We start from the raw sequence: 27,527 nt of genomic DNA, 5'->3' as shown, positions 1-27,527 counted from the left end.
GCACTCTAGTTCATTTTTCAACTTTAAACTCAGAAATTTTGTCCTTGTGTCCATTTACGATACGACATTGGTTGCATTAGCACTAGCCATGCTAACACAAACCATCTTGGAAACAGCATCATCCTCTTGGTGTTCTTGATCCCTAATTATCAAAATGATTTGCTTCCAATTGCAGACAAAGGTGAAATCTAGATGTCCAAGTAAAGAAAGTACTATAGTTGAAGGACTTCAGCACAAAAATGTACTGTTCATGACTTTCTGTAAGACAGAACAAACTGCATAATCAGATCTACACAATATAATTCACATCCTTATTTCCTAAACATGTTCATCCATGAAACTGGAAACACATGTTAAAAGATTCCCCTTCAATATAAATGGTGGTCTTGATTAGACCAGCATTAGCTCCACATTGTGTCTTTGATTGCTAAGCCTGACCAAATTCTTAATTTACAGCCTTTGCAGCTCGGAACCATAAAATAATTAAGAATTTAGATAATTATATGCTTGAGGTAAGGCAATTAATATCTTAATGAATGATACACCTAATTTGTATGTAATTAGTTATTTATGTGTCTATTTGCCATTTAAACTAATTAAGGAGATCTGGAAATAATTAGTTAGCCGATGTGTTTATTAGAATGTAGCCCTTATGATTTGCGGCATTGTCATGTCACCTGATCTGCTGAGTTCAGAGTGCTGCATCTTTGGTAATCCAAGGCTTACTGATAAAGTTTTCTGGTCTATTTTTTCAGCAGTAACATTTGTACATAGAAGCAGAACTAGCTACACAAAACACAAAGTTAAAGTTAAATGTTTTGAGAAACACTACTTCTAGTGTGCTTGCCTGGACTTCAGCAAGGGCCTAAAAGAGCATTAGACCAGGGCCCCAGGGTTTTGTGGACAACAATGTAGTATTTATTTTTTGCAATGTTTTTTTTTCAAAGAAATTATGTGTTGGACTTTCATTGAGATAATCAACACAAAATGTAAAAACGATGTTACATCTAAGATAACCATACTTTAAACAGATCTTAGATAATTACTACAGTATTTCTAGGTAATTTTCTAGATATCTCTGGGATATAAAAAAAAACTAACTAAAATTTTAGAGAAAACAAATGTGGAAAAGGTTAAAACAACATGAAGTAGATGTGTACCTAATTACAGAACTTTAGTTAGTAGTGCAACTTGCATATTGCCACTTTCCTAAAATAACAAATTTTTTGACCAGAAGTGACTTTTTTGCCTAAAATATATTTTGGGCAGAAAGAGGTTGTGATATTTGCCAAATCCACTTTTGGCAAAAAATGACTTAGGCCATTATTTTAGGAAGGTGACAATATGTAAAACAAAGAAACTCCTAAAGGTATGGTACGAAAACACGCTGAACCCCAGAGGCTTACACTGCCCTTACCCTGACCTTGCTGGTGTGTTGTATTTATAGTTTCAGACGAAATCTTGAATTATTTGTAAATGTCAGTTGAAACAGAAAAGACATCTGACACCGAAATAAACACTTGACCAAGTTGTAAGATATGTAAGAAAAAAACTTTATTTGTGACTTCTTAACAAAACACATTACCAGATTGATGAAATCATAAGAACCACTATTATCACTGTAACAATGATTAGCAGGTGTACAAAAAAGTCATGAACAGATCTGTACGGACACAGTGGACCGGTTGGAGCCAGTCACAGCTCCCGCACCCAGCGACTGAGGAACATTCACTATACACAAGCAGAGAATACATCAATTTTATCGTTATTTTTTACAACATTTTATGTTTTTATATACATTTTTTTTTTCTTTTTTTCACTTTTTTTTTTTTTTTACTGAGCAACAGACAGATATGCAGGATGAGTAAATGGTTCTATTTCACATCAGTGTTTGTTTGATCATTACAAAGCTCAACACGGGTTTAAGAATTGATTTTCTTAGCTATGAAAATCGTACGGGTAAAAACATTAAAAAAAAGGCCTTTCATAATATAACACAACAGCATCGTGTTTGTCTAGTAGATTGAAGTTGTTTTCAGCAGGATAAAAATGTGATTCTTTTAGGTTTTTCCACAATTTACTGTTCGCAATAGTGTGTCTTTATGAAGTAGACGTGTTTACTTGGATGGATGAATGCGAGACTTTCAACATGGGTGTATTTTCTAGTATCGGAACTATATGTATTCCAATACACATTGGAGAAGAAAAAAAAAACATATCTATGTATATATAGTATCTATATAGAATCTGTTTCCTTTGCTTACAACATGCAAACAGCCACTTGGTGATCTGACAGCACAGAAGTATGTCTGCAGAAAGTCGCAGAGGGGGCAGGAATCAGGGAGAATGGGAGGGATCGGGCCATATAGCAGCACCTACGTACATACCCCAATGGTGATTGGCAATACGATGGTCTAAAGAAAGGAACACTGAGGTGAAATTTTCTGGCGCTTTTAATCATTTTTGTCCTGATGCCTACTGCTTCGAACAGTCTGGCCAACAGTGGTTCACATTTCACCGCTCAAGTTTGGTACTTGACATGGCACTTCCGGGCAACCTTGTTTCAGCAAAAGCAATAAAGCAATAATAACAACAGTAGGAATAATAGCAGAATTTCTTTCTTTTTCTGTTTTTTTTTTCTTTTTAAATGATCACCAATGACTGCACAACAAACACTTTCACCCCCAGCTAGTTTGAACCCCTTCCCCCAACTCCCAACCCATCTCTAATTGAATCAAAACCTTAGTCCATTTCCATTAGCGATGAACTGTGCTTCACCCTCTTTGTAAGTGATTTGAGTCAACCCAAGTTGATCAGCTCTTATCGAGGAACTCCAATGTCTTTACTCGCACAAAAGTAGCCCAGTGATTTTGCTTTCCGTTGCACTGGACCAAGGCTTTTTGCTCCCCTCCGTCTCCTCTTTTTGCCTCTCCATCACATTAAGAAGAGCATAATCTGAGGTCCTGCTAACCTATCAGGCGTCTTCACTATGCCAAGCTTAGGAACCCATGAAAGAGGAGACAGAGCTGCCAACAATGAACAGTCAGAAGGTGAGAGTCACCAGCAGAAGCGCCCAAGCTCGCTTTGAGCTGAACCCGAACCCAAGGGAAGGGATAGTAAATGCGAGTGTGTTGCGCTGTATTCCTGCGTTGCTATGTGTGGCTATATGAATATACACAAATGTTATACGCTGTTACAACTGCACAGTTCACTGAAGGAGGGCGACTCGGAAGAGGCCAAACCATGTAGATGTGAGGAGTCGAGGGAGGAAACAGGCAGCGGGGGCAAGCAAATCCTACAAGCACTGAAGCAGTTGAGGCAGTGGTGCAGAGCTTGAAGAACAACTACTTAACATTCAAAGACAGAGGCGGAGGGATTGAACAGAAATGAAGCGACAAGCAACCTTTCTGCTTCTCAGCCATATAATACACTCTTTTATTAAGCACTGGCCTTCAGTTCTTTAGCTTCCAGGAAGTAGTGTGGGTTCTTGATCTGAGCTTGGTTTTTCTTTTATGTGTCCTGTTTGGTAGACAGTGTTTGTTGTTGTTTTTTCTATGTGTGAGGCAAGAAGAGTCTGAATTTTAGTTTGAGTGGGTGTATTATTAAGACCATATTGAGCCTTGCCATGTTTTAAGAGGATAGTTTGGAGGCCGTCTGCATAAGCTGCATGTAGGTTCCCTAGTTATTTCCAATTCCCACTTGACAAGCAATACCACAACAGTCTGATTCAGCGTTACCCTATGGAACAACTATATAATTAGGCAAGCAATAAAGCAAGTGCAACTGATACATAATCACACAACTGCACTCACGAACAGTAAAGTAGCATTTTTCCCTTTTTTGTTTGCAAACAGCACATTTTTGCATTAGCAATTTAGCAAAAACCCTTAGGTGTGCATTTCTATGTTTCTGTCCATTTTCTACAGATTATCTTTCACTCAACCAGCTAAAGGTCAACATTTAGTTTATTTTTCCTATGAATCTGGCAAAATATTATTGTGTTGACAATTAGCGTAAGATGCTGTGTTTAAGCCAAACTTAAAAAAAAAATAAATTAGCTTGAAATGCTGACTGTAAGTATCTGTAAAGTAGCTTGTCTATGTTTAGACTTGTTAAAAATACAACAGGGGAAAAATGTTTATGTAACAAAACGTGAAAAACGCTCAACCCCTTGTAGCAAAAAATTCACCTGAAATAAATTTCAGCCTTAATGCCACCAAGGTGGCATATGTATCCTATTAGTGCCAGTCGATGCCTATACCACACATTCCATAATGTATTGGGAGCACTGTGCTGCCACCTAGGGATTGGAGGTATACCGATTAATCCCTGATTTTATTCATTTTCAGACTATAGTTCATTTAGCATATGCTTGATAGAAAAAAAATATTTTTATTAACTGTAAATAAATTTAAGGCAATAAGCTCTGCTCACTTCCAGGAAATTTGAGATTAAGCATGTTTAAGTTATAGAACAGTCCAAAGAAGAAAACACATAAATAAAACAAACAGGATAAAAATCACAGCAGCTTTGGAAAATTGTTAGCAAAGAATAATTGGCAGAGAATGGACAAAACCAGTTCTATTATCTTTTAACCATTATACTATTTCCCCATCAGTCTAGTCGCATATCTGTTTTAACAATTACCATAGCAACATATTGCTATTGCTGACAAAATACTCATAAAACTAACTTTGTACAATCAATTTCAATAACTTACTAATTCCAAATGAACTAGGAGTTATGAAGCCGTTTACTTATAAACTAACCTGGGGACAAACTTGCAGGACAGCTAGTGCAATCCAGTGCAGGTCTTCAGCCCGTCCAATGTGCTGTTCCATTAAGACACAGCTCTGTCAAAGCGTGCTCCAGCTACTCTCATCCACCTCATACTCTCAAAGGTGCTCATCTCATGAAAGATACATAGGAAATATTAGAACTGTTTGCTTTTTTTTCTCTTTTTTACAAAAGACTTCATGTTCTGAATTCCTATAAGCCCTCTGTAATACTGAAGAGGAAAGCTTCTACTTCAATTGTTTTGTTAGTTTCCGTTTGGCTTTCACTTCACATTGGCTTAGCAAGAAATAAGAGTGCCAGAGACGTTGACATCAACTGCTTCAGCCGACAGTGGTCGGATACAAATAGAGCACCATCTATGGCGCATTTCTGTTGTCAAATGTACAAAGCAGATAGCGGCTTGGGGGAGTGGATGGTAAATCTCAGGAAGGCTACGCTAATGAATAAATTGGTTTTCGTTTCAATTTGGTCCAGCCTTTGGATTAGGAATATTTGTTGTTCGGTTAATGTGAGAGCCAAGGCTGATCAAAGGAGCCTTTGGCTACTGTACAAGGTCTATGCAAACATGGCACAAAGGAGACCCCTTGGTTATATTGTGCATTTGGTTTATTTTTCTGGCTCTGAAACTGGTACGGTAGATTAACTGGTAGCTCTGCTTTTTGGTCACCTCCTTCTCCTCTAATCATCCCCGCTGTCATCCTTTCCCTTATCCTTTTTGTCCTTCTTGTCTTTCTTCTTCTTCTTCTTCTTCTTGGCCTCGTCCTTCTTGCCGAAGCTTATGAAGTCACCCTTGTCATCCACAGGGCCCGGGTCATGGCGGATGGAGATGATGGCTGGAGATCCGGGGATGATGAAGGCCTCGGGTGGAATCTCTCCAGGTTTCAGAGGCTGAGGAGGGATATAGCCTTGTCCAGCACCGTATCGGAAGTGCCAGCTATTGCTGTTGACTCCAGCACCCACCGGGGGAGAGAGTTCCCCACCGCCCTCTCCATCTAAAAAACAAAACAAAACAAAAAAATATAATAAAAATGAAAGATGTTAAATGTGAGAAGCATTGAACTGCCTGTTTTATCAATGAAATCTGCTGGACATCTATGTGTGAAAGTTCATGAAACATGTCACCACAATAAATACGATGCTTTATGTTACGAATAGTTTCCAGCTAATGGGCAGAAGATTCAGAAAAACGCAAACCATATCCTAAAATTAAATGATAAAATAAATACAAATGTAATTCCCATTTTTCATATAATAACCTTCAATTAGAAAGCCAAGCTTGTTTTCCCCTCACACTTTAAGCTAGCCTTGAGATAGTTGTTGTGACAATCGTCTCAAAGACTGACCTTCTGAGTAATTAGTTAATATTTTATCATTTTCAAGTTTTTTCGACAAGCTACAAATTCCAGCGATTTAAGACCAAGTGTTTTGAACAGCGACACTGTGATGGCAACTGTTAGCAAGTGTTGAATTAGGAGAGAAGTGGTTTGTCCAGAAGTTGCTGAATTGTGCTCTTAGCAGCTTCCACCTACATTATATTCTGAATCCTTGCTTTACTCTGTCTGTGTTTTGAGAGCTAGAGCTATTATTTTTAGAGGCCTTAGAGGCTGTTCTGTTTTGGTTAATAGAAAGGGTATAGAATAATCTTAGGAAATTTTTGCAGCACAATATTTCTTGTAAAAGTGCGGTATGTCTCGTAAAACACTTTCAAGTTACTCTTATGGTCCAAGGTAATATTTATGGCTCCTGCATGTGAAGGTGAGTGCTTTAGGCTTGACAACCTTTATTAATATTTTAGACTCTTGTTTTGGGAGTAAAACAATAAGCAGTTCTTGAGTTTTCGTCTGGATGTATTACCGTGTCAGATAATGAAGACTGCACAAACTGGTAAACATTACTTGGCTACTTATGTTATTTTTGTTGGTATGGCTGCATACCTATAGCTGTTTAGTTGTTATTTTATAGATATTTAAAACTTGGTATCTTTTGAAACCTGCATTTTCTAGACGGCAAAATGCATTAACAGTTTACCCCCAAAATACTGTAAAAAGAAAAATTTCCTCAATCTCATGAATGGAATATTGTGCATTTTCTTATGTTGGAATGTATAATCATACTTCAAGATAACCATTGTTAAAACAGAGGCAGCTGGTGGGAAATCAATGTAAGCTAAGATCTGACGACGTGTCTTTATCATATTCAAGTTATTCTTTAAGACTTGTCTGATTTCAACCATATTTTTGTCCTTGAATAAATAAAAAACTAAAAAAAATAACTAAAACAAATAATCATCCAGCTTAAAACCTTTTTGATTTGTCAGTGTGATATTTTGAAGCATTTTCAACTTTCAGACTCAAGAAGCGGAAATATCTCACTATCTCCCACTTTCCATTCTTTTAGCTTCATAAAAAAAAAACCCAAATTAACCACATAGTTTTTTTTCTTTTAACAACTTAGTGCTTTTGTCACAATCACAGGAAACAAGGCAGTGGCTGAGTTGAGAGTTAAAGTTGTACTAAAAAAGTACTGATAGTAATCAATTAAAACTGACGTGTACATTCTCCCTTCGTGTTGGTGTCCAGTCTTTGCCCTATGTGGACAAATTCATGTATCTTGAGGTCATTTTCATGGAGCTGGAGATAGATGGTCAGTCTAGGTGTAGAGAGTTTACTGGAAATTTAGCACCAGCTCTTTGGAAGAGTTCATCGAGTTCACAGTGCCCTCTCACCTCAATAGAAACAACACTTTATCCATTTATAAGCTTGAAGCAAAATCCCATGGCATACAGTCTTACAATATTAATAAGTCATCATATTTAGGTCAAGTCTATCTCAAAAAGTGCTCTCGGGTGGCTATCAGCACACAACTTTGTCTGGTGAAATAGGGCCGTACTATTTGAGTTCTTTAAATCTGACAACTAGTTGTTTCTATGTTTGAGAGGCCAACTTTGAATGAAGAAAGAAAGTGATAAATTAGCCCTGCTCATCTGATGACTAAGTTGTAAAAGACTTTGGTTTGAAGCAGCGACACTTATTTAAATATTGAAGGTCTTTCCACGACAGTTGTTTGTGTAGCAGCATTTTGGAGATTTAAGATTTATTAAAAAAAAAAAAACAACAACAACAGAGTGACAGACAATATATGAATGGGCTTTATAAACAGAATACCACAACTAATTGATCATTAGGTGCTAGCAGTGTTATATTTGGTAACTACATTTTGTCCTTAGAGTACTTACTGACCATGCATGAATAGAATATTGTTACACAGAATATAGTTTTGTAAGATACATTTTGTGATTTATGAAACCTCAAAGACACATTTTAACTTTTTTGGGTGGGGCGGGGGGTTTTATGACGACCTTGAAATCGGCTCTATTTAATTTATTTACTAAGTTTTATTACTTGAACTACAGTTTGTAAGAAGTCACAGCAGTGAGTGATTATTTTTAGAACTGTAATTTGACCCAGATGACTAAAAGCAAGGTAAGGCAAGGTAATAACCCAGAGAGCTTTTTAATGTGCCAGCGTGATTGGTTTTTGTGTTTAGATGATGCCAGCTACATAATCCCACCACGTAGGAGGCCAGAGACAGGGATTCACAGCCTCTAATGCAAAAAAGAAACGAACCCAGCTGGCAAGCCAAGAAAAACAAAATCCTATTTTGAAGGAAACAAATAATAATAAAAAAAACCCCAATAAAATATACCTGTTGGAGTCAAAAGGTCAGACTTTTCAGAGTGAAATACAAAGGGGTTATTAGATAAGATGAAAAGAGAGAGAACGCATGAGAGCGAGGCAGTCAGAAGGGATGGGGGTGGGCGGGTTTTGCAGACATGGTGCTCTCAGGCCCACACCAGTTCCCTCAGTGCTGACCTACTTTCAATCTGGATTTTATTTAGATCAAACATGAGCCATTGCAAAAAGCTTCTTCGTTTTTTTTTTTCCCGTTCCTTTGTAGGCTATTTATGACATTGCTGGAGTGCTGCAATTGTTTTAGCCACCGTCCCTCCAGGACAAACACTATTTTTAAAGAAATCTGCTACAACCGTGTGCATGTTCTCGCATTAAATCGCCTCAGCAACAGGAGGAATATCATGCGCTGGCTACAAAAAGAGCGGCCGATATGGACATGATTGCACAAGTCAATAGATAGCCCTGCGTAACTGCCACGTTTATCCATTCAATGAAAAGCGAGACCTGTGGCAAGATATTGAGCCACAACTCACTGCAAACTGATTATATCGCTCCCTAAAATGCAATGATGGAAGCAATTGATGTTTCCAGATTAAGAGAGGGGAAGAGTTATTGTATGATGTAGCAACATAGCAATGCAATGTGGCTGCACCACAAGGAAGAAAAAGAGACAACAAATATATATTTCAAGGCATTAAATGAATTGCAAGAAAATGAGAAGACATAAAAATAGAAAAAAAAGGTTCATTTACATATACCGGTTAATTTTTAAATCACATTTGTCTTGTGTTTTTGCAAGAAAAACACTTAAAAGTAAAATTTTTCAAATAAAAGTACATTTTTACTTTAAAGTAAAAATAAGCATGTTAACAGCGTGATTGAGGTAATTTGATGGATCAACCATTACATGTCTCATGTCATTATAAGCAGACTCATTGCCGTAATGCCTTAATGATGTCTGTTTCTGAGGATTATGAAATTTGAGAGCATGGTCTGTTCGTCTGCACTTAATCTGGGTATTAAACCCAGCAAAACACAGCGGCGTTTGGAAGTCCTATTTAAATGATATCCATGGTTAGCAGAAACAGATTACATCTGTGGATGATCACAAACATTATTAAAATAAACATCAGATTACGATCTATAAAATACCAGAAGGTAATTGTAATTAAAAAAAAAAGATATGTGTAGAGTTGGGCTGCTGACCTAAACTGCTAATATTTCCTACTTTGCAGTTCATAAGGTATAGAAAGCCACTGCAGGTTTGCTATGTGAGCAGATAGCTTGACTAATTAATGAGCTAATGTCAGCTTGTTATACTTACTCTTTAATTATACTATGCAGAGCAGAAAAAGCAAAAATATATTATAATTCTACAGGATAAGCAGTTGAAAACAACTGGCAGCTTTAATGTGATGATAATTATTACTACAAGTTTAATATTTAATGCATTTTAGTGGAGGTACAAACATTGGTTACTTTTCTGTTTTACATATTACTTTATTGCAACACGTCAGTTTGCTGCACAGAATAATCTAGCGCAAATTATCTACATTATGTCTTTCAACATGCAATAGTTCTCACTCTCAAGTGAATGAAGGTAGAAACTTAGCATTTACTTTTGACGCACTATGATAATTTCAATTTCTCTATGATAGTGCCAAATATTACACTCAGTGCAGGTGTTGCATAAAAATCTGCTGATGAATTCACAGCCTCTGAAAAGTCTGTCACTGGAGCTGCAGTATGCTTTTTATATTTAAGCTTACATATTTTAGCTCAATAATCAATTGACTAAATAATTTTCCTCTCTGAAACCAGTAATGTCGATGAAACATGTAAATGTTTTATGCAGTTTATTGTCAGTCTTTTGTTACACTACAGTAGATTTTCTTGGCTTAAATCTTTTCTGATGTCATGGGGATTATTCATTAGCACGAGGATATAATTTACAATAGATAAAAATGAGAGTAGTGTATTTGGGTGGACAATTATACATATGCTTTCATCCACAAAGTACAAGTGGTAAAAATTTGTAAACACTGTTAAAGCACATTTGTCTTTTATTATAGTAGCACACTGAAAAATGTAGACCAAAAATAAGGTTGGTAGCACGATATTTTGGTACCGATTGGTACTAATTTGTAGGTCTTATTCTTATTTGTAGAATAAGAAAGTGTTGCGTTTGCACATAATAATCTCTAGTTTCACTAGATTGTTTTGTTCTCTGTCTCATCTAACCAAACTACACAATGCTGGTTAAATGCCAAATTTAGTAATCTCTATGTTTAAATTGTTAAGTTAGAAAAGACTGAGATTGCCACTGAGGGTTGTTATGAGGATGAAAAGCAAGTTTCTGAGATGATTTTTGATCTTCCTAACCATTCTGCTCACTCTGCGTGGCCACTGGCTAAAACAAATGGGTCTGTCATATTCATAATACAGGGAAACAAAAATTCATGGATTATTAATTAGAGGTTTCTAAGAGCTGTAATCAACTTAAAAGTAAGCTTCCCTCACATTTATTTCAACAGCAAATTTTAGCTCCAATAATTGAGTCACCAGTGAAAATCAAAACACAGAAATCACAAGGATCAAAGGGTCTCTTTTAGACATTTATCTATACTTGCAAATGCAGTGAGTGGACAGTTGGCAGGTCAAAAGCACTCTTTAACAAAGAATATTACTTATTTTATATAAAATTCCTCATAACACATGCCTGAAGGATGGTTTTCTGTTTCTCCAAACCCCCCAAAGATGGAACAAATGCCTCTTTATCTCGAAAACCCTTCGTCTCAGTACACGAAAAGAACTTACGAACTCCACATACTATGATATGCATGTTTCTCTTCAACGTCAATATGTCACGTTATTCTGAAACCAATTTCAATGGCAATAAATGAATGAATGATAAATCTAATCGATAAATGCAATTGATTCTAAGTAGATAACATAAAATGATGATAATGAATGAGCATTTTTCCAACACAAAGCAAAACGAAAAGCACTTTATTTCTAAATATACCCAAGTAAAATGTCGGCTTTCATGCAATTTTTTCACAATATAAAATAGATCATGCTCTTGCCAGATCAGGTTTGACAGTAAATATGAGCAGCGCCACATGAGCAGCTGTGACTTAGTAAGACATGGAAAAACAAAAAGGAAAATAAAATCAAGGCAAAAAAAAATAAAATAAAAAAATTAGAAACAAGCTTCAGTTTGGCAAACTCCACTTTGTGTGCAGGATTCTGACATTTCCCCCCACATGTGGGTCTTGGCACAGGCAGGAGATTAATCCTTAAACTTGTCCTTTGGGGAACGTTTGTTATCAGCCAGGTAGGATTTTGCTGGATTGCCAGGGTGGAAGGGATAACTATTAAGCTGAAAAATAAGGTTATCACCAAAAACGCTCTGTCAAGAGCATATTTCATGATAGACTATAACCAGATGGCACTTTTCTGTGCTGAATTTTGATCCATCAACACAGAAGCCAGAAATGCAATTTAAAATGGGTTCAGCTAAGTTAACTGCTTAGTGCTGAAACAACACTGGATAATCTATTGATGTTTATGCTCTTTTCTACGCTTCAACAAGTAAATAGTCAGGATAAAAAATAAAAAAATAAAGAATGGTCATGTTAAGAAGGTCATATATAAGACTGGAAATTATCTGTAGATTTTCTTGTCTTGTTATGAATTAGTTTGTGACCATTTTGTCTATGTAATCTAATTTATTTGTTGACTCAGTATATTGAGCACAGTATGTTCAATCAGTAAATGAATGGTTTTAACATGGTTTTAATTACAAATTTTTTAAAATTGAGTCGGTAAGTAACGTATTCCATTAAATTGAGGTAAATAAGTTTTCAATTTCTCCTACTCCTTATTAAACCGAAAAATAGTGGTAAACAAATTATTTTGTTCTTGGTTATGTATGCACATGTTTTCTCTGTCCTACTTATTGCTTATTTTCTTAAATAAATCAAATCAAATCTCTTGAAAATCTAATTTTTAAGAGAGTCCTACAAAGACTTTCAGAAAGCCAGCGTAACTTTTGCATAGGACCACTTCCAAAGATTCCAAGAAAGTCTGGCTCCTTGGAAGTGCGCGCTATCAGAACTAGAGGGGTGGTTCCAAATTCTTACACAGCACTGCAGCTCTAATCAAGTATTGTTGCAGGACCTTGGGAGATCCTAGAGCTTCTCGGGTTGCGATGACAAATCCTCATCCCGGACATTGTTAATTAGGATATTGATAATAATCAGAGCTATTCATCCGTGTCCATGTGTGTGTGTGCGTGTGCGTATGTGTGTGTGAGCAGGTCATGCTCCAGATTGGTACAATTATGACGACATTTGTGCCTTCCGTGCTGCTGCTTCCCTGACACATCTAGAAAATTTCCAGAGATAAGCCTATTTCAGCATATGATGAGCTGAAATGGATTATTGTGTAACTGCTGGTAAGCAGGTCAAGCACAGCTCCTTGTGAGGATGTTGCCATGACACCTGAAGAGGATGTAAGAAGCCTCATTTCACCTAACCTGATGTCCTACATATTAAAAAAAAATAATAATAGGGTACTTTAATTTCAGTCTTGACACAGCTCTATTTTCAAGTGAATCCCTCAAGAGGTCATGCATGAATGGGAACGCGCTTCGTACGTATCCAAGGCAAGACAGACCTAAATAAGCCCTGGTTCTCCACAGAGAATCATCTCAACTTCCCATTCTTTCCGCCTAATATCACACTGGCTGAGTTTTCTTCCTCGTTCTGCTCCCACTCCTGTCTGCAAAAATTCCATTCAGAGATACACCCGGTTGCGATGGAAACTGCCTTCACCCGCTCCCCACTGATGGTGGGTGCGGCTGCTGCAGCAATCTCTCAGTTAGACAGTGCGTTGCCAGGCAACAAGTCACATGCCGTTACCTAGCAACAACACCACTGCAGGAACCTGACAATCCTCTTAACCTTTCTCTTCCTCCATCCCCCCGCACCTCGCATTTTCCTTTTTTCCCCCCCTCATACGCCTCCTTTGCTCTTTCTCTTTCGAAACTGCTATTAATGGATCTCTGTCTCTTTCACCCCCGATATTTGATAAGAGCTTGCCTCTCCCTCTGGCATGAAACAAATGTCTCCCTCATCTGAGCCAAGGATCGCTTATATAAAATGTGAGTTTAAGGGATGCTGCACTTTGGTGCACAGCGGCACGCTGGACAAGTTCATCATTGCAAAAGATTAACTGTAGATATGGTATTGTAGCCACTACAGAAGATGAAAATGTGTCACAAAAAAAGTCTGAACCTCTGCTAAAAGTATGTCATTGGCTAAGCTCTAAAAATATTGCCAAATTCAACAAAGCAAGCTGAAATATTATCAACAAAACACAATATTCCAGATTCTTAAAAAATAAATAAATAAATAAATAATATATATATATATATATATATATATATATATATATATACGTATAGCTACTGACAGGGAGGAAGAAACCATCTGTCACTGACTGTCATGCTACCTTTCACCTTGAAGTCTCCAAGCCTGTTCAAGTTCCTGCAGCCGGACAGAAAATCAATGAATGGAAGCTCAGCTGAAGGGAAGGGAGCACTTTGCAGCATTGCAACAATTCACAAACATATTCCAGTCATTTCTTTGCCACTTTCAACATCTTGTAGTAGTACCAGATGGTCTTAGTCATTAGCTCAAAGGCATACGGTTCTGCAAATGATGCAACACTCTGCAGGTCGATTCTGGGGCCAAATGTCTTTGCCTGTAAAAAGAAAAGTAGTTTGCCCTTGTTGCACCAGAGGCAGAGATAAAAGAGGGAAGACGGGCAGCAAAGAAACCAGGCTGGCAATCGAATGCAGGGCGGCTTCATCTAGAACTGTTGGTCTCCTCACGGGAGGAGACCAACGTGAGGAGTGTGTGTCCACACAGTGCACCATAGTTAGTGAGTTTTGAATTGTGGTCAAGCAGAACCTCGGAGTTATACTTAAGCTCGACAGTTCACTTTATTGACCAAGATTTCGAGCTTGTTAGTGCATGCATCCAGACGGCATATTTTCCCAAGGATCACACAGGAGAAAAGATACTCCCACCGGACTTAAGGCCCCAGCATATTTCATGCAAAGTGCTGAAATTGGTACAACACTCTGTGCAAAGTGTTGTCTAATTGGTCAGAAGTTTGTTGGACAACAATGTTGATATTTCGTTTCAACTGGTCCGCTTCCACTTTCCGACTGATGAAGACTTACTGTACATACATTTGTACTTTTCTCCACTAAATAACTCCTAGAAAACCAAGATGGGTGAATGGTTAATAACTCCTGGATTGGTTTGTAGTAGGATGTGTTATTTTTTTTTTTTAATTTTTCTATTTTTAGATTGTTTAGCATACTTCATATTGTCAGACAGGTTCAACATGAATGAATCCATGATTCTACAAGTCAGACTGTAACCAGGTCTGGGTGTGGCTAGAAAAAAAGATGGGAAATGAGGCTTCCACATTGGTTTGGACAGCTTTTTTTTGTCCTGAACACTTCATCTTTCTTTGCAGTTAGTGGCTATCTTTGTCTGATATTAACATTTGTTTAACACTGTAACACTGTAAGATGCAGAACCTCACTCCAAAGATCCTCCACTACTCCTTAAAGTTGAAATGTATCTTCAGTGTTGACAAGGGATTTCCAGCTGAAAATAAGTGCATTTGTTCAGCAGCAGCTCACCATGCTGCCGGCTGCTTTTAAGGGAGGAATCTGTTGTTTATCTGTGGCTCTCCATGAGCACCTCGAGCATTTGGCATCTCATCTAAGATTTGCATCAACATCAGCTTGGACTTCCAGTTGATGCAGACATCCAATCAATAATTCTGTCAAATAACCCGTAAAATCAAAGCAAAGTTTAATTTTAGACATTAGAGCAAATTCACAGCTGAACATATTCCTGTTTAAGGACGTGGTATCGTTTGTGTTGCAAGTTTTATGGAGCCGCTGTTTTTCCCTGTAGTGTTGCCCTAGATAAAGGTTATTAAAAAAGAAGACTGACATTTTGGAGCGTTCACTCATCCATATAAATGCTCAGAGTTAGATAAAAAGAACCATTCCTTCATGTGTGTATAATGCTTGATTAAGCTGGTAGCTTGCCTTCGAGATCGAAAGCTTATCACAGTAACTATGGCCTGTTAATCCAAGAAATTAATAAAACCCAATTTGTAAAGTTTCATGCTTTCTTTACTTGTTTATATTTGCAGGAGTTTGAAGCTTTTTTTTTTGTCAAATTAGTGATGTTTTTTCTTGGATATTTATCCGCTAAATCTGCAAGAATGTTTTTTTTCTTTTCTAAATGAAGCATTACAATATTTTAAATTAAAGATGTGTTTACCTAAACACCTCTTAGAATCTTAGATTCAGGTTGTTGAAATATGTTGAATATGTCTTTTTGTTGTTGTTCTTTTCTTTTCTCCCAGACTTGCAGCAGAGATTACCTCACGTTAAGTCCTGCTTTACATCGCCTTCTGATTACTGCAGTGCTGCCACTCACCTGCAGCACTGGATACAGTAGGCCAGTTCTGCACCAGCATCCCTTGGGCACCCTGCATCACCGAAGACTCCTCCATGTGGACAGAACTAGAAGACAGATCAAACATCCAAACAATCATTTGACAAATTTGATTTTTTTTTGTGTGTGTGTTTCCGTAACACACTGATTTTGATCTACACGGGTCTACAGTAAATGAACATATTGTAAAATCATTACATTTATTTCAGAAATGAATTCAGAAAATGAAACTTATTTTCTATACAGATAGATTACATACAGAGTGATATGTTCCAAAAGTTAATTGAGAAAACGCAAACTCTAAACTTAGTTTCTTAGACAATACAAATATCCCATGATATGGTTATAAAAGGACTTTGAATACATAAATGTATGGTTAGGGGAAAAAGTAAGGCTCATGTGCAGCACTGCACAATATATCCACTCAGTTCTTGGTCAGGAATCATTTTGCATGAGGCAGAATAGAAGAGATCAGCTAGTGGCGTTCAGGAAGCCCAGGTTGTTTATTAGGCTGGTGTCTATTATCGCCGTCTTTAGTGTGAGCCATAGATTCTCTATAGTGTTTAGGTTGAGGTCAATGCGGGCTAGTCAGGCACAGTGACATCATGAACATTATACTATACTAACATTAGATATTGGTCATTTCAGCACTGTGGACAGGTGCCAAGTCGGGTTGCTGGAAAACTGAGTCAGCATTTCCAAAAAGCCGGTCAGCAGAAACAAGCTAGCCTGGCCGTTCCCTCCCTGTGTAATTCCGCTTGAAAATAATTCTCGCTTCCAGCACAGTGTGCTGTCTTGCTTTGACTTGGATTGTCTCTGGTCGATTTTTGACTGAGCCAATCAGCGAACAGAAAGAGAAGTTGTGAACAATGACGTTGATTTTCTGCGCTGTTGTAGAGAAGAGTCAGCCTGTAGTTTTAGCAATGGGAGCGGAGGAAACAAAGGAAGCCGTTCAGTTGGTGTTCGTCACGCTTCCAAATATTAACATTAACAGGCACATCCTTCTAATCGGCACTTCTCCCTTTGCAGTGAGGGACGGTTGTTTACAGCATAGCAAACATCAGCAATTGCGTAAAATTTAAAACTTTAACAAAGTCCACACCTCCAGGAAACAATCGTTTCACAACAGCTGAGAACCCAGACCCTGTATGAAGCAAATTGTACGACAAGGGCCTGGGTTTTACCAGGCTAGAAAGAAGAATGACATGCTAGAATTTCCTGGTAGATGGCAATGTTGACTCCAGACTTGATAAAACACAGTGAACCACAACAATTAGATGTCATCGTGCAATCAAGGAAAGCAAGTTGTAGTCAGTGTCCTGGAGGCTGGACTGCAGGGAATGGGGTTTCACTTCACAATCTTCTAAAAGATGCACAGTATCACAGTCATGTTCATTACTGAAAAGTTTGTTTGTTTCAGTAAATTACAAAGTGAAACAAATTAGATAACTTAATTAAAATTGATTTTTTAAGGCCGTCTTTTTTACCATGATTATTTTCTCTATGCAACAGTTGTGATTAGAATATTACATAATGATGAATTGAAAAAAAATCCATAAATCTGGGCATAACGAAGAGCATGCTTAAGCCTGCTGAAAGATTGTTATTTTCAAAAGATACTTTTAATCTGAAAAACAAGACTCATTGGAATATTCATTCTCAATTACAGAATATGACGATATTCAAATTTTATTAGAAACTGAGTTATTGGTTTTCATCACTCGGCAGCCACAATCTTTCAAATATTTCACGCCGTGTGTAATGAATCTATATTATACACAATTTGTCTTTGCTTCAAATGAATTACATCAATCAGCTCTTTAATGATATTTTAATATACTGGGAAATAGTTGTATTTTTGTCAGCTTAGGTTTTTCTTCCCTTCTGGCTCTGTGTTACACAAATAGAAAGCTTTTCCTCTGAGCATTTAATGCTTATACCAACACCCAGTTGTACACATTTCCATAAGAACAGCAGGGTGCACTAATGGAAAGAAGAAGATAAAAGTCAAACCACTGTTGATGCTTGCTAAAACAGATTTGCTAGGGAGTTTGTGAAAGCTCCAGCGAAAGCACTTAAACTTTTAAGTCCATTCTCGGGACATTTGTTTTTCACCAAGACTGTCCAATATGGAAGTTGAACATTTTCTTTTGACAACGTCAAATAAAAAGTGCATTTATTGATTATCTTGTATGCGGCATATGTAAAACAATGAATTTAGACATTAGAAACACTGGAAAAAGTAAACGGTCTATGTACCAATTGAGTGAGGCTTCTAAAGTGACTGGTCAATATAATTCTTGTATAATTCTGTGTTTTGGAGATTTGTTTTGTTTTGTTCCCCCGATTTATCGTATTGCTATAAGGGCTAACTTTGGGGCTCAAAGCGCTAACAAGTCTACTGTTGTAAAAATAGAAAAGCATTTTGCACTTCTGAAGAATCAATTTCACTGTTTAATGACAGACCTTAAGTAGGTGGAAATGTCTAAAATAGCTTCCTAAGTAGATGGGCAATGACTTCTCTACAGTCAGTAGTGATGTCTTTTCTACTTGGCATTGTGTTAACATACAGTAAAGTGCTTCAGACTAGTTAATTATTGTAAGTCCTGCTTGTACAGAACAGGTCACACTTGCTAATAATCAATAGCATCCTCAGTCACTATTGATTTTTTTATAACCTACGGAAAAAGGCAAAGGGTTACTTTTTTTTAAACTCCCTGATTATCTATTTATTAGACTTTGCTACTGTTTGATAAATAATACCATCTATTTTTGTGATTTCTGCATGCATGAGATAAATAATTTTAGAACCTGATAAAGTGAATGTGTTCTCACAGGTAAAACTCTAACAATAACTGTATGTTAAAATTAAAACAACCTATATACAGGTTGTTTAAAATTAAAATGTAGTTTTTTTTTGTCACTCAGATATATTACATGTACAGTGAAATATTTCAAGCCTTTATTTCTTGTCAAGTTGATGATTATGAACTCCATGCAGAAAGACGCCCAGGACGTTTTTGCCAGAAGGTAACTGTGCTAACAATGAAGTCTCACCATGAAGTCAGATTATTTTACTCCTCCGACAGCAAATCTAACTTTTTTGTTAGAGTTTCTTCTTGAGTACATTTGTTTATTAATTTATCTAAAGTAGACAATCAGTACAGTGAGCTATGGAGCTTCAGCTACTACGCCAAACTTAAACCCATTGTGTGTATATACATTGCTATGTATGTACAAATAAAATAATTAACCATAAGTGTTGTATGGATGCATACTGACAGGTATGACCGTTGGTCAGTACTGTTGGAGCAACATGCAGAGTGCAGAGCGACACGTCCGCGTCCATGTTGGGGCTAAGGGTTAATGCGAGCCACGTCTGCGTCTGCGTACGTTACAAGCGTTGTCATTTGAAGAGACGGCAGCGGCAAATTGCAGAGATGATTTATGATAATCCATGTCGTGTTTGAAGGCAGCGTCCGCGTTCTGATCTCCTGCTCGCCATAAAAAATTAACACTAATAGCCAATTAAATTAACCTTAGATGGAGCAGATGACGGGACAAGTCAGTGGTAAGCACAGATAGCATGAAATTAGAAGAATTTTGCACAAAGCGTGGGGATGTGGAAGGGAGACTCATTAGTTCCTGATGTTCCAGCTGTCCTCATTTCCAAATGGAGAAGCTCTTAATTTTATGTTGCTATGGAACTTTAACCATTTTAAAATTCGACTCTGGTTGTTTCAATATTTCAAATCACTTTTTTTTTTTTTTTGAAGAGTGAACTGTTCTAGTAAAAATTGTGTCAAGAGTCTTTATTCAGTCCTGTTTAAATGCAATTTTAATATTCTGTTTGTTAGCGTGTGTGGAATATGTATTTAATTTAGTAATTAGGACTTATGAGAACTTAATAGAAGACATAGTTCACATAAGTTCAAACTGCCCCCTGAGAGATGCACACATATGCATGGAGGGGAGGCTTTAAAGCAGAAATTGATGCATGTGTGCATCTCATAATCTGAGAAAGGTCATCGTCAGCTCATTTTGTCCTTCATGCTTCCTGCGTAAAGACTGAAAGGGGCGGTGGGAGGGGGAGCGACACTCTGAATGTTGATGACCTATATAGTACTACACTGCAGAGGAAGATGGTTACTGGATCCACAGTTGGAGCCGTTTTCTCCGACGGACGAGGACAGAGGTTGAAACACACTCTGAGGCGTACCCAGAAACGGTTACTGAAAGTGAGGAAGGGGAGCTGGGGCGGGGGAACTGAGCAGCAAAATGATGCTGCTATGCATTTGTTTCAGTTTGAATAGGAAAGTGTCCAAAAAGAATTTAGCTTCAAAATTAGAATATCCATATTGGTTAGTTAAACCTAGGTGAATCAACAAAAGCAATAAACTATTATTGGTAGGTTGCTGTGGCACCATGCAGTTACTTAAACCACTGAGACACTAAGGCTTATCTGACTTCTAGTTCAGTTTTGTGGGAAGGCACAACAAAATATGAAAATAATGCTCTGACATTGCCTTACTATGCATGTGACACTGTAACACAGAACTGATAAAGTGAATGTCAGATAAGACACTCTGCAGCAAAGTTCAACTACATGAAAGGCTGTTGCAACTGTAACCCAAATATCACAGCAATAGCCCAATAATAATATTACTTAATATCACGGTTAGTTGGCTGCATTGACGGAGATTCCCTCAGACAGACAGCATGACCCACTTTCTGATTAGTTAGTTGCAATCAAGTAATAAATACATGACAATTTCGGGGAACTCATTCCATTCTCAGAAGATCAGTTGGTTTTAAAATTTAATAAATATGCCTGTTTTGATGCAACAGAACACAGTGAATTCCACACCCCTGATCCCAATACTGAGGCACCGTTCATAATGGAAGCACATTAAAAACAATGTGATGTGAGAGGCCTGGATAGTCCTTTACTCCCATTAGGACTGAGATGCCAAGATAGAAAACTCCTTTTGGATGTTTTCTTCTTCTAAAAAAGCTTTCAGCTGCCAATGGCCTCGCACCATTCCATATAACAATTTTATACCTATACCTATGTAATGCTAATATGTTCCTTTCAACTTCCATTTTGTACCTTCATACAGAGCATTTTGTTCAGTTAATTTTTCTTTGCAGCTTAGTATTGCCATAAATGACAAGGATAAATAGAAAATAAAAAAAAGTATGTATAGTTTGATTTAACAATGCATTTGATTTTTCTGAATAGTTTTTGTTCTACTTACAATGTTATTATTTATTTATTCATTATTTAGGCCAGTTGACTCATGAATTATGAGAGGTTAAGCCCTCTGATCCAACCCTTCAGCTCTAAGCGGCCTTCTGCTGCAGAAATTATTTACACAAGGCCACATTTTTTTGTTTTGTACAATAAACTATAAGCATATTCTGGAAAATTACTTCCATCTATTGGCTACAAAAGTGAGCAGAAAACATTCTCCTGGTGATAATGAATTGCTTTTGACGATGTAGTAAATTTTTCATGCTTTTATACAAATACTTTGAGTAATTTCCTACCTCAATTCCCAGTTGCTTAAATCCAAATTTAGTATTTCAGCACAGCCAAACACACTCTGCTCCGCATAGGTAATTTCTGAGTTCATAACTTGATTTATTCATTCAGTGCTTTAAGTACAAGGGGCCTCCATCATTTAATAATGTGTATGATGTCCTGTTCCTTATTGGCTTCACTGCATTACCTCCCCATTGGACTCTGCTTTGATTTCTTCTGTGGGTACAACACTGTGTTGCTTTTTCAAAAGTAGCTTGTGCTAATAATATTATGATATTGCTAATACTATCTTTTGCCATTAAGTGTGCACAGTAAAGTGGGTATTTCATGTAGCTCAATGTCAGCGTTAAACTCTACTAGGTTGCTGTGCTTCATCAATAAATATCCCATGTTATGGTGCCGCCAACTGCACATTTAGACAATGGTGCCTTCAGTTTGCACACTGTTTCCTGCCACACACAACACTTTGCATGTCGATCAAAAAGTTCAATTTCTTTTTCTCATCTGTCGAGAGCTTCTTCCTTGACATGTTTGCCTCGCCCCCTAACTTGCTTGTAGTAGACTGAAAACAGCTCTTCCTTCAATTTTGTTGGTTTTACATTAAATTGATTTTTCTATAAAGCTTTTTATAAAAAACCACTTTTTTATATAAAGTGTCCGGAAGTCTAATTATTTGTCATGTTAAACCAGTTCTTCCACTTGAGCTCAGGATCACTGAAGTTCCTCAAACGTAACCATGCTCCTACTGATTGTTTTTCTTATGCTCACCTGGCCTGGCCTTGATGGCAACCATTTTGTTTGGTTTGAAACCATGTGACATGACAAAGGTTTGGATATTATTTTATAACATAACCAAGCTTTAAACTTTATCCTTGACCTATCTGCTGTGTCCTCGAGACTGTTTTTGATTGATCTTGTCTAATAATCTTTCATATGCCTACATAGAACAACTTCATTGTTTCTGAATTTAAATTGCACGCGAATGAGCTCTGTATAGTAACTGCATGCCTTCTAAAGCTAATCGGGAACACTGGATTTAATTTTGTGTGATTCAGGTGGCTATTTGGAAATGCATCCCACATTTTCAGATTTTTATAATCTTTGAATAACATCCTGTTTAATTTTCCTTTTGGTTTACAATTATACACAACTTAGTGATGGTCCAGCCCCTAAAATCTCAATAAAATCTATTGAAGTTGTAATGTAAAAAATGTGAAAATGTTCAAGAAGTACCTTAGCAAAATACTCTTTGTAAGCCTTCACTGAAGTAGAACCTGAATCTAAAAGGACTGTAAATGTTGCATTTATTTTTTGCACTTTACCTCAAAATTGCCAGTTCGGAGATAGGTTCCTGCCTATATTCTTAATAAAGGAATGTAATAATCATCTTTAATGCATCAATCTGGTATCTAAAGACCAGTTGTTCTTCAGTACCAAACATTGCATCCTGCATACATTTCTTGCTTTTACATTTACAAACTAAATACCTTGTCATTATCGCTGAACTTCTTTTGAGAGAATGTTCAGAATGCATTCGTAAGTTCACTTGCACAAACTATGCACTTGCATAATAATGGGACTATGATAAAAATCTCAAAATAGGTGTAACAGCTGAAGAGAACATAAAAAGTTGGAGGGGGGGAAAAAAAATGCTTACCTCTGCACACCTGCTCTCAAAGACGCAGAGTATCGCCAGTCAGCATTCGGGGCCTTCGGCTGAGAGATTGAGAGAAAGAGGGGAAGAGAAGAGAAGCAAAAAATGGAAAGAACACACAGAAGGAGAGAGAGACAGGGAGGGTTGAGAGTGAGTTTAATTTGATCTCATACTGTGCAGAGGCAGGCTGGGCCATGGTTTCATCAATTATTTATGATGCACATCCCAGGTCAGGATGTGGTAGGAGGCTGCACTTGTGTCCACACACAAGCATACACGTTAGCATACATACACACATATTTTAAACATGTTTGCCTCTCAAAGCCAATATGACAGCTTTTTTGACAGATCGTTACTTAATCTTGTTCAAATGTGGAAGCTGGAAGGGTTTGGCCGTGTCCCTGAGTGCTCATGCATTTTATTACACTGATGTGTGTGTGGGTTTATGTGTAACTCGAGTTAATATGTCTGCTAGTGATGAAACTGGTCTGAAAGCTGGAAGATCCCAGAAGATGTCCCTTGCAGTTGAGACCAAGAATGCAAGAAACTTGATTGCCAAAACAGTTCCGTTCCGTGGCATTATTGGGTAATATTCCAATACCGGTTTGCTATGCTTGGTGTAGGTGGCAGGTAGTTTGCGTGTTGGTCAGTGAAGGGAATTTATTGGTTCATCTCGCCCATACATTTTAGGCTGACTTTGAAACATTTATATCTAATAAACAACTTACTGATTTTATTACATGAGAATTACAGAAGTGAAAAAGGGCTAAGTGGAAATTTGGGGCAATTTCAACAAACGTCTATCTTACAATCAGTCGGACCAGATATTTTGGTAAAATTAAAATGCTAAAGCCAGTTTTATTAGAAATCTGGTGAATGGATGTGACTCAGCTCAATTCAGATGGAGCCTCTTGTTTAGGGCTCTGCTAAATCTTTTAAATGTAGTGGATTCTAATATCCCACGTCTGTACAAATCAGGTAAAATTCTATGAAGCGTGATCAGGGTGTTTAACTCTACTACACCATAACTGCATCAAGCTGTCACACTCAGAAATGGTTAGACACTAATAAAAGGCAAAACATTGTTGTTGTTTTTTTTCTGAAGGTGTAGATTTTATGTCAACCTCAAAGTCTGAAGCACAAATCTCTGAATCATCAAGAAAAACACTGGTCCCTTGCAAAGCATCAGGAGTGACACTAATGCAGAATGAGTGCTGAGCTCGGCATGGCTGTGTGATTGCACATTACAAAGTGGGAGGTGAATGAAAGCAATGAAGTCTACAGGGAAGGATCAAACTTGGCATACAGGAATGACATCTTACTGGTGAAAAACACAGCCCCATTGAAGGTAGTCATACTGGCCTCTCAAACATTTCCTGTTTTCATTGAGCAGCGTCATGGAAACACAGAACACAAACCTAATATGTACAATTACATTTGATATAATATAAACTGACCCACCTCTGGGCATATCTGAAGTGAGGCATCAGGCATACTCAGTCTCCTTACAAATCCACTTCCACTAGTGAAGAAACGGTCAGCGCCACTACCCCAGGTGCCGCTGATAGGCCGACCCGTGTTGTAGAACATGAAGGTGTCACTGCCAGAGGTGGCGGTCAAGCAGGTCTTGTAGCAGTACGTTTTTGTCAGGGAACCATTCCCACGCACTTCTATGTAATGAGGTTCCACTTTTAGGTCTCTTCGAAGCACAACGTTGTTATTAGGCTGTCCCGGGGCCCCTGCACCTCCTCCCCCGCCTGCATTTACACTGCTGCTCCCGCCATCTGGAGGAGGCTTCTGTGACCCACAGCAAGGGGAGCATGAACCTGGCTGTGAGCAGTAGGCATGGCAGCGGACAATGGCAAGCACCACCACAGTGACCAGGAATACAAATGTTGTGGCACTCAAAGCCACAATAAGGTAAAGAGTCACATTTGAAAAAAACCATGTGGTATGAGGTCGCATGACTTTCTTGGTATCAGGTGCCACTTTCGGTGCCACCTCCATGACTGCCACATTGATGGTGGCCGTAGAGGAGAGAATTGGCTCACCATGGTCTTTCACCACAACTGTTAGAGCAAAAGAAGTGGAGTTGTCCTCCAGGATCCTTCGAGTGGTCCGGATCTCTCCGGTGTGCTCATGCACTTTGAAAAGGTCCAGGTCAGTAGCAGTCTCCATCACGTAGACCAGCCAAGCATTCGGCCCAGCATCTGCATCATATGCCACCACTTTTGTCACTAAGGCACCAGGCTCTGCATTCTTCTGTACCGTCTCTAGGGAGCGTGTCCCATTGCCAGCAGGACTGACTATCAGTGGAGCATGGTCATTCTGATCCATTATATAGATGTAGACGGTAGCAACTCTGCTGAGCGGAGGAATGCCCCCATCTTGGGCTTTGACCTGGAAATGAAACTCTCTCAGTGACTCATAGTCGAAGGCTCGCAGGGCATAAGCCTCCCCTGTATCGGCCTTCACAGACACATATGAGGTGACAGGAATGCCGTGGTTGTTGTCATTGAGCACTGTGTAGGTGATGCGTGCGTTCTCTTTGATGTCTGCATCTTGAGCTTTCACAGTACACAAAGAGGCCCCATGGGCATTGTTCTCAGTCACATATACCGTGTATGAAGTCTGCTCAAAGCGTGGCGGGTTGTCATTTACGTCCGCCACATCCACCTGTATGGTCTTCTGGGAAGACAAGGGAGGGTTTCCTCCGTCCGTGGCACTCAGAGTGACATTGTAGGCATCAGTGGTCTCGCGGTCCAGGAAGGCTGAGGTAACCAGGGTGTAGTAGTTTCTGAATGACTTGATCTTGAATGGAAGGCCTGCTGGGATCTCTAAGGTCACCTGCTTGTTAGTGCCGGAGTCTCGATCAGTGACACTAATGAGGGCCACTACTGTGTCTGCACGGGCGTCCTCCCTCACAGGGCTCGAGAGAGATGACAGCACTATCTGAGGGACATTATCGTTCACATCCACAACCTCTACAACCACCTTACAGTGGGCTGCAACTGCACCCGGGCCCTTATCCATTGCCTGGATGTACATCTCATAAGAGTTGGTCTCCTCATAGTCAACATTGCTCCTCACTCTTATTTCACCTGTATTGGTGTCCATGCTGAACATCTGTCTGACTCTCTCTGGAGTGTAGCTGCTGAAAGAGTAATAAACCTCTCCATTTGTGCCTTCGTCCAAGTCAGTCGCATTCAGTTTTATCACGAGAGTATCTTTGGGGGAGTTTTCTAACAGTTTCACCTTGTATACCGAGTTGTCGAACACCGGAACGTTGTCATTTGAGTCCAGGACCCGGATGTTGATTTTGGCCATGCCTGTTTTTTCAGGTATTCCACCATCTACAGCACTTAGAATTAACTGGTGGTAAGGCGTCTGCTCACGATCAATGGGCTTTTTGAGCACTAGCTCTATGTGCTTTGTGTTGATTGAAGGTTTGTTTGATACCAGCGCGAAATTCTCGTTTGTGCTGAGCTGATACATGCGGACAGAATTGGACCCAATATCTGGATCTTGAGCGTTTTCAATTGGGTAACGAGAACCAGGCATAGCAGATTCTGTTATTTCCAGTTGATACTCGTCTCTGGGGAACTGCGGCGCATTGTCATTTGCATCCACAATCTCCACCTCGACGTGGTGCACCTCTGTGGGGTTTTCTACCATCACCTCCAGATTAATGAGGCAGGTGCTAGACAAATCGCACAGCGCCTCTCTGTCGATCCTGTCATTGACGAGCAGTTTCCCATTTTTGGGATTGACAATCACGTAGCGCTTCCCGCTGTTGGAGGTTAACTTGATTTTTCGGGTGGAGAGCCTTCGAATATCCAGCCCCAAATCGTGCGCCAGATCACCTACCAGAGCTCCGTTTTCCAGTTCTTCTGTGATCGAATACCGCAGCTGTCCAAACCCAAGGCCACAAAATAAGGAAAACAGCACGAAATAATAAAAAGGCACATTCCTCCCTGTCCAGTTGCATGTCCCCGTCACAGCCATGGCAAGCTCACAGGATCCGCAGACGGATTAAACGCACCCTTCCGCCTTTTTTGCTTGCAGTATCTCGCATCCCAGCACCTCATGAAGGTGGGCTAATTGGTCTCCCGGTGAATGAAACAGGAGCGGCTCATCCATCGCGTTGCCCAGCTGAAATCGATGCTCCACGGAGCACCCATATTTTTCCTTTGTCCGTGATGCGTTTTTTTTTTTTCTTCTCCTCTCTCCAATGCGCGTTGCTGACGGGTGTGTTTCCCAGCCGCTGGAGCTGTGAGACCGTC

At 38.7% G+C, this 27,527-nt stretch overlaps 1 protein-coding gene across 1 annotated transcript; it reads right to left on the bottom strand.

Annotated features, from left to right (window-relative positions):
- Nucleotides 1-1,532: 1,532 nt before the first annotated feature.
- On the bottom strand, nucleotides 1,533-27,527 carry pcdh2ac (protocadherin 2 alpha c). Its single transcript, XM_032576013.1, has 4 exons — nucleotides 24,706-27,527; nucleotides 23,248-23,306; nucleotides 16,028-16,113; nucleotides 1,533-5,789 (listed from the first exon to the last, which is right to left on the bottom strand). The coding sequence occupies exons 1-4, from the start codon at nucleotides 27,247-27,249 to the stop codon at nucleotides 5,476-5,478; spliced, it is 3,003 nt and encodes a 1,000-aa protein (XP_032431904.1). The 5' UTR covers nucleotides 27,250-27,527; the 3' UTR covers nucleotides 1,533-5,475.

This window comes from Xiphophorus hellerii, chromosome 11 (genome assembly GCF_003331165.1).
Source record: "Xiphophorus hellerii strain 12219 chromosome 11, Xiphophorus_hellerii-4.1, whole genome shotgun sequence".
Taxonomy (NCBI): Eukaryota; Metazoa; Chordata; class Actinopteri; order Cyprinodontiformes; family Poeciliidae; genus Xiphophorus; species Xiphophorus hellerii.
This window is presented reverse-complemented; position numbering and strand designations above follow the sequence as displayed.

Bases quoted from the DNA above. Each gene is read 5' to 3' on its own strand.
- pcdh2ac (XM_032576013.1), bottom strand. From the start codon at position 27,249: ATGGCTGTGACGGGGACATGCAACTGGACAGGGAGGAATGTGCCTTTT. The intron at 16,114-23,247 runs GTAAGCATTTTT...TCTGTCTTCTAG, and splicing joins TTGAGAGCAGGTGTGCAGAG to TTCTGTCCACATGGAGGAGT. The intron at 5,790-16,027 runs GTGAGTGGCAGC...TTTGTTTTTTAG, and splicing joins TACTGTATCCAGTGCTGCAG to ATGGAGAGGGCGGTGGGGAA.